The sequence below is a fragment of the Barbatula barbatula genome (genome assembly GCF_947034865.1).
Source record: "Barbatula barbatula genome assembly, chromosome: 4".
Taxonomy (NCBI): Eukaryota; Metazoa; Chordata; class Actinopteri; order Cypriniformes; family Nemacheilidae; genus Barbatula; species Barbatula barbatula.
The window spans coordinates 9,405,041-9,420,356 of NC_136768.1; the positions used below are offsets into that span (position 1 = coordinate 9,405,041).

The 15,316-nt window shown below is 40.8% G+C and overlaps 1 protein-coding gene across 2 annotated transcripts in view; it reads left to right on the forward strand.

The window, feature by feature from the left end:
- The first annotated feature begins 219 nt into the window (after positions 1–219).
- Positions 220–15,316, forward strand: part of nav3 (neuron navigator 3) — a 121,926-nt gene continuing 106,829 nt past the window's right edge. For both annotated transcript variants that reach the window (XM_079455013.1, XM_079455014.1), the window contains exon 1: positions 220–859. In XM_079455013.1, coding sequence (XP_079311139.1) covers positions 584–859 — 276 coding nt within the window. In that variant the 5' untranslated portion in view covers positions 220–583. The remainder of the gene's footprint in view (positions 860–15,316) is intronic.

Here is a 15,316-nt window from a genome sequence, read left to right on the forward strand (position 1 = left end):
GAGGTGTCTATGTCCACCTACCAGAGCTGGGTCACACAAGGGTTGTTTTGACAGTTGCAGGCGAATTGTGACGCGTTGTGATGGAATGTTCCTCCAATGACAGAGGAGAAACCGGAAAGTTAGAGCTGTGAGTGTTTAAGGTCATATGTGTGTAAGAGAGGTGGTGGTTACCTTCCAGTGATGTTCACGCCCCTGAGGTTTGTTTGGTTTTGTAGTGGTGCTCTGTCAGTGAGGAAAAAGGAGGAGTGGTGAGAGAGAAGGAGGGGAGAGCGTTCTCAGTTACTGCGAGCAGCACACGCTGTCAGCAACAGAATGAGCGTGGCCATGCTCGCTCCTGCTAGCAGTGCTCTCTGAGAGACGAATCGCCCCCTCCCATCTCTTACAGCCCCCTGCCAGACGTCAAGAGCAGACACAGGGCTCTTGTCTCTCTCTCTCTCTCTCTCTCTCTCTCTCTCTTTCTCTTTCTCTTTCTCTCTACCTCCCTCTCTCTATCTCTCTCGTGTGAGAAAGCCACGAGACACACTCCTCCACTTCTTCCCCCTTGTCTTCCCTTCTTATTCTGCTTTTGGCACTTGGAGGGATCATGCCAGTGGTTGGTGTTGCTTCAAAACTTCGGCAGCCAGCAGTGGGGTCCAAACCCATTCACACTGCACTGCCCATCCCCAACCCAGGGAGGAGCAGCATTGCACATGGTCTGACACCCAGGAACTCGGATTTCAGGGGCACAGAATCTTCTCTGTTGTCCTGTCAGCTGTCACTCAAGACGGACATCATGGATAGGAGAAAAACCTTGGTCCTGGCTCCGGCTACAACTTTGGGACGGAGTAGCAGAGAGGCAGAAGAGAGCAAGATCTGCAAGGTCAGTGAGCTACCTGTGAACTATGCATTTATCCACGTTTGAAGTGTTTCGGTCACGTTGTTTGAGTTAGCGATGATTTGCATCACAGGTGGCTCTCATGTTGCTCCAAGATGGCCTGTTGTGTTTGCTTGTGCATTTTGTGTATTTGAAATGGGATTATAATTATTAATGGTTTGGATTAGGTCAGATTGCATAGCTATAGCAGGTGTCATAGATTTGATGTTGTTGACATTTGACGTTGTTGACTTCATTATGGTCGAAACATTTTGATGCTTTACATCTGAAATTAATTTTAGATTCTGTTTTGTCAACTCAAGAAAAATTCATATATTTTTGAATGATGTGTATTGTGGCTGGTTTATTATTTCAAATCTTGTCAATACAGCTGATATTTCCAGTTTGCGAGCGAGAGTTTTGTGGCTATTAAGATCTCTATCTATGAAATGAAGCATGGAGACAGTTTTAAGGGGGTGGTTTGCGGGGGAGACTCAACCACCTGAGAAAGCCTTGTGTGTAGCAGTGCGGGGCAGCATACTAACTCCCTATCTCCCAGATGTGGTGCCCAGTTACAAATAGATGGCCAGTGCTTCTCCCCTCCGACAGCTATAATGTTCTTTTCTCAGAGTTTGCTATATTAAAAACGTACATTCCAAATATCTGGCGAAAGATAGACATGCACAGATCACCATAAGCACTTTCCCATACCAAACAAATGCGTGCCAAAGTTTCCGAAAGTCATTTGCAAATCTTTGGTTGGAAACCCGAGCAGAGACGGTCGGAGGGCGGGGCACTTAAGCGCGAAGGAAGTAAGAGTCTTTCAAAATTCCCCGCCAAGCAGATTAATTCGAGCTTCCTAGCAAGACCCGCCAGTTAGCCGGGAAAACTCCAAACTGAAAGGAGAAGGACTTTCCTGTTTAGTTAGCATTTGCTGACTGTTGTCTCATTTGCTGTTGGCCTCAGCAAAGTTTGCAATAACTTTTTTTTGTACCTCCACCCAGATCCTTACAGGCTGTATTTTCTTGTAACCTGCAGGAAGTGCGTGCTTACTTCAAAGCACAGTTGTGGTTGACTGCACAGGGATTCTGGTGCTGCAGTTGTGAGAGTGTTCAGGGTTGCTGCAGGCCAATGGGACAGAAAGAGGGGATGTGTGTTTTCTCATTAACTCTCTGCTCGGTGACCAAAGAGACTGTTTGCTCATGTGTCGTGCCCTCTAGTAAAATGACCATCAGCCTGCTGTCTTCCCTTCGGTTTGCATTACAAATGCAGCTGATGCTAATTCTAACCAATGACAATACATTTGTCTTAATTTTATTCTGTTGCGTCATACTTATAAATGTCCCATTTGTCCCTGTCTGACTTCACAGGGGAACAATCAGCCCTAATGTGGGCTTGTCCACTCAGGTCTCTACACTCCTTTTTGGAGTTGAAGAGCCTGAGGCAGTCCTATTTTCTCTGGGACTGACAGCCCAGATTTGGTGGGGCTAGTAAAGCTGTCAAAGATTATAATGCATTGGCACGACTGAGTGAATGCTGAAGAGGTGTTTTTTGTTTATTCCCTGAGCTCCCTGCAAGCCTGTTTGGACTCGTATGTAGTCGTTCCCACAGAGGGCAGCACGTTCACCTTGTTTGGTGTTGACACAAGCTCTTTGCGGCTGAAGTTTGATTTGAATCGTGTGTCTGGACAGCAAGCGCATGACAAACTGTGTGCTAAAGGACATCCGTCAGCCTCGCAGCTGGCTGTGTTGTGATCTGCCAGTGCTATTTATCAAGTTTCCAAACAAACAAGAGCTCCGCAGAACAAGATTTTAAGTAAACTCATGGAACAGTTTAACGGCTAATGTGAAGACAGACGGCATGTGCGTTGTAGATGGAAGCTATTTTAGACGCCCATAAGAGGAGTTGTGCACAGGAGCATGGATAGTTTAAAGTATGCAAGGGCCTCGTCTGATGACAGTAGAGACTGAAAAAAATAAAGGCCCGGCCAAGATTGTTCCAGTCACTTGTTTTAGAGCTAAGCAGTTTCCTGTGGTAAACTAAGGAAATATGTGGTTGGTCTGGTTGGTGAAGTGATTATAGCCTACACTGTACACTTTATATACCTGAGAACAAGGGCAGTCAGGGTGTGTGTGTTTGTGGGCTTAGAAAAAAGGTGAAAGAGATAAAAGGAAAACAAAAGAACAGAAGAAGAAGTGTTATTTGACCCATTCTCTTGATATGGAGATGTTTCCTAATTTAACTTTTACACTGATGATAAGAATCCAGAGCAGTTCTCTCGTTCTGGCTGTATTGCCCTAGGTTTCAACACACTTGATTTAGCAACTGATTTAAAAATGGAATGACTCCAGAGGGTGTTGTTCATAGTTATACAAGCCGTGAAAAATGGGACAGAAAAAACTTACGCTTAATACTTATGTTCAGCGACAACACATTTATAAAGTGTTAAGCCTAACAAATATGAACATCATGTTGAGACAGATAAAAGAATGATAATTCAAATGCTTTTTTAAGATTTATATTTTTTGTATCTATTGCATTATGTGATGTTTTAAAACAATATTTTGACCATTTTTTTGCCATACTTGGCTGCTGAATGCATGTCCTTTTGGGAGATTTTATAGTCTTTCACAATGTACTGTATGTTGTTTTAGTGTGCAGTTCAGATAAATGACTTTAATATCCAATTCTCAGGGGAACACTGGTCTTCCGACCTGTGCAGATCTTTTATTTACTTTGCAATCTTTCATTTTTCTTCAATGCGATTCCTTGTTGTCTGTTGTGATAAAGACATGTGATTGTGTTAATTGTTAAAACTGTATTGTCAGCAAAGTTTTTGTCAACGTATCTTTATTTAGCACTGAAACTCAGTCTCCCTAAAACCATTATTACTGTAAAGTGTAGCTTACATTTGATTTTTCACATTGATTTTAACCTACACATGTTAACACGGGCTGGCTTAAGACTCTTGTCATCACAGGACGTCCTCTTACTCACATTCACACGCATTCACACACTGAGGTTTGGGATGTTGTACAATAGAAATAGACTCCCCAGGGTTCAGTCCTCAGCCCATTCAAGGTTTGTCTGTTTGAGTTTAAGAAGTCATGGAATGTAAACAGGCCGCTGGTGGCTCGCACTGTTTCAGATGGTAAGCGCAGGGGAATGTTGAGAGTACAAGGGGACAGTGCGTGCGTTTCCCAGCAGCCGAGGTGCTGTCAGTGAAACACTGGAGTTTGAGGTGGGGGGGTCCTTCTGTTTGTGCATGTTCCAGCCATGGGTGGTCTGGCATGCTGCGCTCCTTATCTGGAAGAGTGCAAGACACTGAAGACAAGTGATGACGCTCCTATTAGACAAGTAGAGGTGGAGACTTGGAGCCTGAGGCATTGAACAGATCGTTTCACATGGAAAAAAAACCAACGGCTGAAATAATTCTAGTTTTACTAAATGTGCAATATATGTATACTTAACTCACACTGTTTAGTGCAATTGTTGAAGCCGATGTGTCATCCCACTTCTAAATCGCTTAAAATTCCTTTTTTTAGAATTTATTATTTTGTTCTGCCTTTAAAATGTTTTTTTTAAATGACTCAACTTTTTTATATTATTCATCTGCCCTCCATATCCCATGCATTATAAAACAATATCTACCTTTTCAATCAATTCTTAATATATGATATCCAGTCCCATTCTGAAGTTGTCCCATAATCCTCTAAAATGGCAAATGCTGTTTAATGGTGACATTACAAAACAGAGCGTGTTTACAACACCCTTCACCGTTATATTTAACCTGCCAAATCAGTGAGAAAAATAGCACGTGCCACGAATCCTTTTTTACGGGGTTCAGCAATCCACAGACCAGGAACATTCTGTGCACAGCTCAATCCGAAAGACAAAATTACATCTAATAACATTTAACAAGCTGCTAGATGTCATTTTCTTTTACTCTGTTTGGTTGAGGACTGACACATTTGATGTTCTTGAGTGGGGTGTTGATGTGACAGTGGATTTGTTTTTGCTCGGTGCAGCCTATTGGCGGAAGTTACTTTTCAACAAAATCGACAGCAAACCTTAAGCCTCCGGTTAGTGTTAGTTCAAAGGGATAGCCATTAAAACATGACAGAACGAGACATATGTAGCTTAGTTGTACACTACCACATGTTTGATGTGTGCTACCATTAAAAAACAAAAAGGAGCCAGAAAACAAGGACATGATTTGCATCATGTCCATCATTTCCATTGACTTGTTTGTTTATACTGAGCTAAGAACATAGTATCTACATTCAAACTTAACCCACACAGAAACCTTTTGCAAGTTGGTGTTAGTTCCAGTCCTGAAATCAGATAATTCCTCAAATCAGGTTTTTGGCACACAGTTCTGTTTTCCTTACTTGTTTACATGCATTTTGATGTTTGTTTCATTGTTGGATGATCTTGCGATTATGTTTTTTTTTTGTAGTGCAATTGGCAGGGCATTGTGTTAGCACCGCAAAGGCTATAGGTTTATTTCCAGTAGAACACAAATTCTGAAACTCATTTTGGATAATAGTGTCTGCCAAGTGCGTAAATGTCGGGAATGTTGACTTGATGACCTCTGTCTTAGTCAGATGGTTATAATACCCTCTTGCTTGTGGTATATAGATTGTTCTAGCAAATTTCCTCATAGGGGACCATTAGTGTGTGCTCACAAATGTGGGTGATTTCTTAATAAAGGTTTTATCAGTAAATAGGGTAAACATCTTATTTACTACCTACTAACACCCCCTCCACACGCACCTATAAAATTGTCCCTGCCTGAGAGAGAAAGATATTAATACCTTTCACCTCCTTCTTCCAGCTTTTCTACTTGACAGCTCTTTATCTCTTTTCTTCACTCCCTTTTCTTCCTTCGGTCTCATCAGCTGCGTTTGTTCGCTGTTGCATAAACTTTGACACTCTTCCCGCCTCGTTCTCACTTTTCTTTAACACGCTCCCTCGTTCTTTTACTTTCTTTACACCTCTTCGCCATCAGTTTCCTGGAGCTTTAACACTTCATTCCAGACATCAGCTTGCCTTTTCTCACAGTCCCTCTCTCTTTATCCCTCCATCAGCACGGCTTCATTGAGACAGAGGCAGTCCGCACACCTGGCACTGTCTGTATAACTGGCTCTGATTACCCGCCACAAGCCGAATGCCGCATGCAGAGGTCACGAACACAAACACACACTCAAAGACTTTCACTCGGCCTGAGAGCAGAAACATCTGGAAACCCAAAGTATGAGGCCTTTAGTAATCAGCAGGGACCAGGACAGAACCGGCATACAAGCATGCAACTAATACAGAAGAGGAAAGTACAGAAGGATATGAGTGTTAGTCAGCCACACTGTGAGTCAGACTGCATTATTACATGGTGACCAGCTAGAGAATCATGTGATAGCATGACTGATGTTCAAGGTCTCTTGCATTTTCGTAGGGAGTATATGCGATATATGTGAATGTTTAGTAAGGTAGTACTAAAAAGGTATTAGGTAATTAGGAATCTCAGGAAACTTTTAATGGCTACCGTTTAAAATAATTGTAAGGCCAACAATAAGTACTAAGACTTGCATATTGTTCCCAACACATATACTATTATTTTATTTTACTGTGAAGCACAAAAGGAAATTGAACCGACCACGTTGTGCCAAGGGAGTTACTTAAATTTTAGAAAGTACATTTTAGAGGAGTGTTTAAGTACTAGGTGCTGGAACTGAAATTTTTTAAGCCAACTAAGAACAAATAAACAGTTTATTCGTGGCTAATGGTATCTACAGTGGTTCACCACAGCGCTGCATATTCGGTCATATAATTTGATCTGTGTCTCCCCTATGCCCACACCAAATGGACTGTGAAGTACACAGAGACTTTGGGCTCACTTAATGTGCATGTGAATATCCTATAACACCAACCAACAGCCAATAAAATAGTTAGACTTCTTTATATTCACATTTCACGCAATTTTCATTTAATACAATAATTTAGGCTTTTAAAGAGTACAGCTCAATCGAAAAATCCATCTTAAGCTGGCAGCTGTGTTTTGGAACCAGTACCGGGTATCTGGCTGATTCAAACTCATGATTATTTGGTTGACCAGCTAAACGTGTTCCAAAACCATCTTGACCACCTTAAGTTGCTGTGACCGGTCATTTAGTGCCGGTCCAAGGTGGTCTTCCAGCTAATGACCAGTTTGGATGAGCTTTGCAAACAAAGCTACCAGTTTAAGACAAGGTAGTTCATTCACGGCTTAATCATTTGGAAAATTGATTCATGTATCCGGCTTCACTAAATCGCCATGGCAGACCAAAGGTTAAGTATTTCCCATAAGTCACCTAATGTTGCATTACTTTGGACATGTGTTAACCTCCTCATTTAAGGGCGTTTAAAACAAAAATGCCTCCTGCACAGCAAAACTATTCAGGTCAAGACCACGATCATCATACATGACAGGGTCTGGCTTTTAACTACACTTCCACCAAACAAACACCTCTGTGTCTTATTGACGAAAAGCAGAGCTTCCTAATGTCATAATTATGGTGTAATCTCCTTAAAAGCATAATGTTCCTTGGGTGGTGACTCTCTATAGAAAAAGAAGAACTGTTGTCCTCCAAAAAGTTCAAGGTTCAGGTCAGCCATTTATGCAGTGGTTGATGTTTGATGGGGTTTGAAGCCCAAAAAATTTGCAAACAAGCATAATAAGCCAGGGGGAGGGTAGGTTAACCTTGAGTAATTGGTCTATTACTGCGGTTATGACAGAGGGACAGGGGCCCATTGTGTCCGGTACTGAACCCAGTGGATATCTTTGTGGACTTTATTGTCTTCCACAAGCACTGTCTTCGCTGTATCGATTTGTGTCTTTGTGGCTTTAGCGGTTGTTATGGGAAGTTCCTTAAAATGGGAGAATGTGAGGATGTTCACATATGTGTTTGTTTCTGTGGTAGATGTTCCTTTTTGACTATCAAAAATGATACAAACTTAGTCGGAATTTCATCTAAATCGGAAGGTTATTTAGTGCTTTTATTTGCTCTTAACCCCAACCATAATAATAATCCTTGGTTGAAAGATTTTTTTGCAGGTCCAACAAAGTTTCTAGGAATATATTACAAGACAAAAACGGGTTAATCTTCAAGATCTTAATTTTCCTCCTTTAGAGTTGGAATGTTTGGAAAAATGTTCAGAGGCTTTCTATTATTTTCTTGTACATGAATGTTTGTTTAAGTATTTTCGATTTTTGAATTGGCACTTTGCTCTGAAGAGGTAGCAGTATATGGCTCACACCCCTGCACACCGTCAAAGAAGATGTGCACAAAAGACTGCACTGGAAGCAGATGGAAGCACCTACCTCAGACTTTTAAAACTTTAATCATTCCAAATCTGCTTGCCTCCTCTCTCTCACTCGTTCTTCATTGTAACATCATAATGGGGCAACTCAGAGAAGGCAAGGATAGATGGGGCAGGGTACGGGAGGAGAGTAGGTAGGCGGATGAAAAGGGTTGGTTGCCTTTCAAGGATCACAGATCCTTATTTCTCTTTGGAGCATAAGTGAATATTGCAGTAATCTGAAGTAAAGCTGGTTACATTTTACTTAGGTTACACAGATTTGAGGAGTATTGTAGTGATCAGAAAGACCTTGAGGGTGGAGTGTCATGATTTCTGTCCTTTGACCCGGCAAACACACACACATACACACAGTGGTGGTAGATATACTCAAAATGGACTGCTCCACTGGTGTATAAACCCCTGGCACACTGCGATATTCATTTTCTCATGGTTGACAGGGGCTATTAGTCATACGAAGGATGGCTAAGTTACATTGCTTGAGGCTAAAGATCACTACACTGAGAACAAGCCGGCCCCTGATGTGCTATCTAATGCACACAAGAGCTTTGTATGTATGTGCAGATCAGTTTAAAAACCACAACTGTCTTGCCAACAATTTTTGCTTTTCTGTTAGATTGTTCATAGTTGTGGTGGCATGTGACTCTTATACTCTGGGCAAAAGCAAGAAAGATCCTTGGACTGGGTTGCTGCCTTAGGGACCCAAAGCTTGTTTTGCTGAGGGTTACACAAAAACAGGATGTTTGAGTGCCTTGCTACAGATGTGAAGGGAAGAGAGAAAGAGTGGGACAGGGAGATATTTTTGACCTAGACTCGATGGAGAAGTGACCTTTTGGTTAATGAGTGTCCTATCCCACGGTTGAAGGTACAGGGTTTCTTTTTTTGCATTAGTTCTGACACATTGTTTGTGCAATCTGCTAAAAAAATTAAAGCGCAAAGAGCCACTCTGTACTATATCCAAAATGTTTTTAAAGATCTGGGTATATATAATTTTTTATAATCAAATTTTAGATTCTGTGCAGGCTTCATTTAGTCAACCACTTGGCTTGTGTATCCCCGGTGGTCCAATCAAATTGCTCCCACACAAATAGGAATATAGTAGTTTGGCAAATATTAAAACTTGGACCTGAGGTGCACCGTTCTCACACAAAATTTTATCGAAAGTAGGCATCGTTTTTGCCCAGCCAGCAGACGAACTAGAAGTGTGCCAGCGGTTTGCTGTGATCCCTAATTGTTAATGTGTTACATGAGGCAGTGAGTTGCATTGTGAGTGTGTTTGTGTGCCTGAACTTGTTTTCTCTTGTTTATACACCAAAGTAGCACTTGGCTGCAGGCTGCAAGCAGTTACAATTTAATAAGCTGGTTGTTTACTCATTTCTAAAGATCCACTCTGTATGTACTCTAGGTCAGATCCCACCTCTTTGCTGGCAGGTATGCTTTTAACCGTAAAGTTTATGTTGTAGTGTGCCCATCTCTGACTTGCTAACTAATTTTACCGCTCCGAAACTGCCTCTCTTTTATGATCGCTGTAGGTAATGCAACCAAGCTTGGGAAATAGACACTCCTCCAATCGAGTCTGAAAATAATGTATTTAGGTGCATGAATAGATTTGGAAGCTTTCCGCTGCACCCTGAAAAGAATGGATTAAGAAGAAACAGGGGTCCGGTTGTAGAATTAGGGTTGGAGCGTGGGTGGCTGTAGAAGGGATGAAAAAAGAGGTGTGCTCGCCAGAAGCTTTTTTATTTACCTCTAGAGGCTGCATGAATGCCACATGCACCTGATCTTTCATCTCCTCCGGCTTGTAGGAAATAGAGAGCAGATTGAACTTTGGTTTACGTGACAATCTTGATTAAGGACAAGGAGGAAAGGTCCTTACTGCGGTTGGGTGTTGCGTGATGTACAATATAGAAATGTGGCTTTGAGTTGTAGTCTCAACGCTAATCTGTAATATTGTTGAGATCGGGGAACTCATTGACCGAAGATGAAAAAAAACCTCTGCCAATAAATAAGCCTCTCCAGCCACGTTCAGATTTCAGACACTAAGAAGGGCAACGGTGGTGGGGAGAAAGACCAAACGTCTCCATAAACCTAAACCTCTGCCAGACGGCTTCTTAAGGAATGTTTGCATTGGAACACATCTGCATAGAGGGGTACACCGCTTACACCATGTGGCACAGAGACTTGCGCAGGCTGGTGAAGTTATCTGGGCGCCTTAAGCCAGGATTACGATTGTGGTTTCTCAAACATGATCCCTTTCTGATAGCTACAACAGGACTTCTGTACCCACTACTGTAAAGACTATAATTTAGAACATTTGTTAAACTATTCACGGACATATTTGGTGACGGTCAGTGGCATGTAGAATTACGCCTCGCTGGCATCTGTTTTAGAAGAGCCTGTCTCTCTGGCCATGACTCTTTTTTGTTCTTACAAAAAATTGCATGAGTGCTCTTCCAAAGTTGCAAGTAATTGATTAATATATACAGTATGTGTTTTTACAGATGCAGTTGCTTTTTTCTGTCTACTTTGGTAAATCAATCCCATAGAAAAGAAAACTCACCATTAAATCTCTTTACTTTCTCAGTTGTATCTCCTAGACAGCATTGGAGATCAAATAGAGATATAGACATCTTCTCCTGAGAAACAAACCACATAAACTTGTGTCTTTTAGAGTTTTGAAAGAAAATAAATCTTGGTTGCACTTTAATTTACAGTACGTGTACCTATAGTGCACTAACAGTGTACTTCCCTAAGAAAGTACTCAGTCATTTAGTAACTACATGGGATAAGGTTAGGTTTAGGGGTAGGTACACGTTTAGTACATAGTTATTGACAAGTTATAATATTTACTATAGTAATTACAAGACCGTACGGGTAACAGGACCGTATTGCCAATTCAGCCACTAAACATCCATTTTATATTAACTTGTCATGACATTTGCTATCTACATTAATCCATATTGGTAAAAACGCTTTAGAACAAACTTTATTTTTAATAAAAAAATAGTTTTAATTTTTTTAATTTAAATGGCATAACTGAGATCATGAGTTATGAAAGAGCAACCACTAAGCAAAGATTTTCCACTGGAATGGACATTACAGACTGTCTTTGTTCACAGCTTTTTGCTTGGAATGTAAACCCTTTGCTTTGAACATATATATACAGTATATTATATGACCTGGCCATTTAAGGAACATTCCTGATTTGTTCGTTTGTCTGTGGTTAGCTCTGTCTTTATAAAGGTCACCTACTGATTGGCGTTTGTTTACCTAGGTCTCTGAAGTCTAATCCTCCACAATGGAATAAATAATTTAATAAGGGTTTAACAGTGTTGAGCTTCGATAGAAGAGGTAACGTTTGTGTCGGATGTTTTTTATTTGATCTCTCACACAGGCTGTCTGGCTCAGGCATTGTCTTGATTTTCGGAGTGCTCGGTGTAGTAAAACTCAGGGGTGGTCTGCCTTAGAAAAAGGCTTTAAGGGTTCAAATCGAGCCAAGCTTGATTCTACTCAGAAAGGTCATGTATTTGAAAGGTGTGTATTTCCTATATTTCTTATAACAGTAAGAATGTTGATGGGGAATGATTGCATAGTTTATACAATTTGCAAATCAGGTATTACAGACTCTTGGTTGTACTGTAACTTCATTACGAATAGCATGCAGATACATTTCAAGAAACTCCAAATCTTTGGTTTTCTTAATGACCTGCAATGCTTAGTGCTTCTTTACATCTTGTTGGAAAAATCTGTTAGAAGTCATAATTATGATGTGATTTTGGTCAAAGAAATATTTTTTTTTTATTAAACTTTTATTTTCATGTAGTTTCACAAATTTCAGTTTGCATGCTACATGCCAAAGAGAATGAAGGGATATTTACTGTACTGTTGTTATATATTATTTTATTAATTCAATTCAATTTATTTATATAGCGCTTTTCACAATGTACATTGTTCAGCTTTACAGGAGACAATAAGAAAAACAGAAAACACAGAAAAGGTCAAACACAGCATTAGTAGCATGCCAGTGGGTTTGCTTAATCAGAAGTCATCATACAATGTGTAAAATAGCAAAAGTTTTACAAAATTACAACTAGGTTACATAATGTACAGGTACATAACAACATAACATGTTTTCTATATCATTTTATTCTGGGGCCTTGATTCAGAGGACCTGTTTGAAAACAATAAATCTGTTGACAGTTATGTCTGTATGGTTCCATAAAGAACAATTTTCTCTTTCACAAACGATTATTTGTGGTGAAAAAAGGTTCTTCAGATAATAAAAAGGTACAGAGATGGTTCTTTAAAGAACCTCTGACTGAATGGTTCTTTGTGAAACCATAAATGGTTCTTCTATGCATCACTGTGAAGAACCTTTTAAGCATCTGTATTTTTAAGTGTATTTGTAAATCTAAGCCGGCAATGACAAAACTCCTTCCATGCAGCTACTATTATAAAATCAACCTGTTTTTTTATGTTAGCTTCCAGTGGAGCAGTACTTGCTTCCATGTGCATTCAGGCGAGTGTCATACTCTTTATTTACACAGCTGCGGGAAGACAAGAGCACGTCAGGTGAAGGCCTTGGCCCCATGCTGGCCCAGCGGGATTCACTGTGAGCAAAACGTTGACTATTCGGGCCACGATTCTGAGACACTGTCTGTCTCTGCGACCTCTGCTTTCACTCCAAACATCGTCCTTCCTGTCTGGAGCAGAGCGACAGGGTGCAGTCTCACTCAGAGTCTATACATACCCAGACTTAAATATAGTCTCGAGACACACAATTCTTCAGGGAGTGAACATTTCTGTGGTGACCTACTGAGAGGTGTTGGTAAAACAGTAAAGGAGGGTCACGCAGGTTGCAGCGGATCGAGACTTTGTGAAATAGTTTTTCAAGGATGACTGCAGAAATTTTAAACTGCTGTGAGTGGACGGCCCCTCAGGTGAAAACTCTGCGAAATAAGAGAGAAAAGTCAGGAAAAGACAGATCTACCCCTGCAAAATGGTGCCAATCCAAAGTTCTTCTTCAAATAAAATGATTCGCACTCACAGAGATACAAACGTATTTTCTAACATGCAAAGAACTACACATTGATTTTGTTTCCAAGAGTTCTGGTAGAGTTTGGGTCTGGGTCATGGCATAAGCCTGGTTATTCACTTTCTCAGCAAGATAACAGAACTTTGACAGTCTCCAGTACCTCGGCAAGTTGAGAACTATTTTTAGCCATTTGAATCTGTAATTGAATCTGTCGAAATGCTACAGTGGACAGCATACTTGCCAGGTCTGTGATTGATGAATCTTTTCCCTCCTTGAGAAGTTTTACTTACAGTCATCACCCCCTTATTAAACATATATCCTACACTGTACAGTATCCTCTCCGGGGTCATATGGGTTAATCATTTTAATGCAAGCATTATGGAACAGTTTTGGGTTTCCAGTGAATTCTCAGAAGGCGAGTGCAGTGTGGAAAGTAGTTTCTCACAGGAATTTTAGCACAATTTACTGATACTTTCGCTGATATTTGCAAACTTAAGGTTGTGGTTAATTATAGAGTGCTGTGAGTACAAGGGCTGTGATCTCAAGTCATCTTATTGGCCAAGGCTGTCATGATTCCGCCATCATGTCATGTTTATTCTTAGTCTTGCAGCGGAGTCATGGCATAGCCTTAGGTTTTGTGTGAGAAAGACATGGCTTTGTTTTGATTCTGACTTGCCATGTGCTTTCTCGTGTCTCGTCAGTGTTTTCCGCCCTTTTGACTCGTTAACCTTCTCTGAGTGTTGCAGTACCCACACCTGCCCATTGTTATCTCCTTTGTTAGTCTCCCTATAAAATGCCCTCTTGTCTATTGTCTTGTGCTCGTTCGTTATACTTGTATGCTGTACCTGTTTCTTGGTCATGGTCTTGTATGTATAGTTCAAGTTCCTTCCTTGTTTGTTAGTCCTAGTTGTTTCTTTTTGCCCCCCTTGTGGGAAGTCTTTGTTTTCAGTTTTTGTATCAAGTTTGGTTAGAGTTTTTCCCCATCGTGGATGTTTGTTTTGTGCTTTATAATAAAGCTTCTGTTTACCCCTTCATTGTCGCCGCCTGCAATTGGTTTCTTACTCTGTGAATCACGACAAAGGCACTGAATATTCGTTGAGTAACACATTGGAGCTTTTTAATTAGGAGGTGAGGAGGGGGAGCGCAGTAATGATGTTCACACTGTCTGTTCTCTTTCCAAGGTCAAGATGCAAATGCCAGCACTGCTTGTTTAAGACCAGCACCTTTGCCAACATGTCTGTGGAAAGGAGTATCTTCTCTTTCTTGTGTTAAATTATGCATAAACTAAATATAATCTGTAGTAGGGAAGCGGGTCAGTTTGTTTGTGCATGGAGCAGTCTATTTGTAGCTGTAGGCGACATGCATCTTTGTGTAGCATCTGTGTACCTTTTTATGAACATTTTCATTTATTGAATCATTTTATGTATTTATTCTCCAGCTGTTTGCATTTTGGAAAGTCTAAAGTTCTTGAAAGCCCTGGTTTAGGCTTTGCAGCCTAATGGTAAATGTAAAATGTGCATTATTGAAGTGAAGGTGAACCATAAACATTATGGTACTGCAGAGCGGGTTTGTCCGGATGGGCATCCCAGCTATCAAACCGTAAGCTAAAAGAAAACACCACATACGTTCGGATCTCAGACTTCAAGCACTGGATAAGATAGCGGCTTTGATGTTATTGCACAAGGCCAGACAAATACACACAAGCCCACATGCTCCATCACAGACAAGCAGACAAATCCACAGATACACACAGCTGACCTGACCCAAACACTTCCTCAGTGCGGCCGCTGACATTCCCACAACGGTTTCCGACCCGGTTTTGCTGTTGTTATGCAATATCATCTGGCAGCAAAAGTGTGCAAGAGTGCGGGGAGTTATTAGCAAACTCGTCTTTCAAACTATCGCTATTGCATTCATGCTTTCTGTTCTCATTCCCACAATCCACCATCTAACAGGAAATCATGAATCTCCACAAACTCTCAGAGGAAATTCCAGATCCAAATCTGAAGAAAGGTTTGTTTTCTTGAAATAGCATTGGAGAATAGTGTTTAGTGTTCCAATTGTACTGTGGTTCT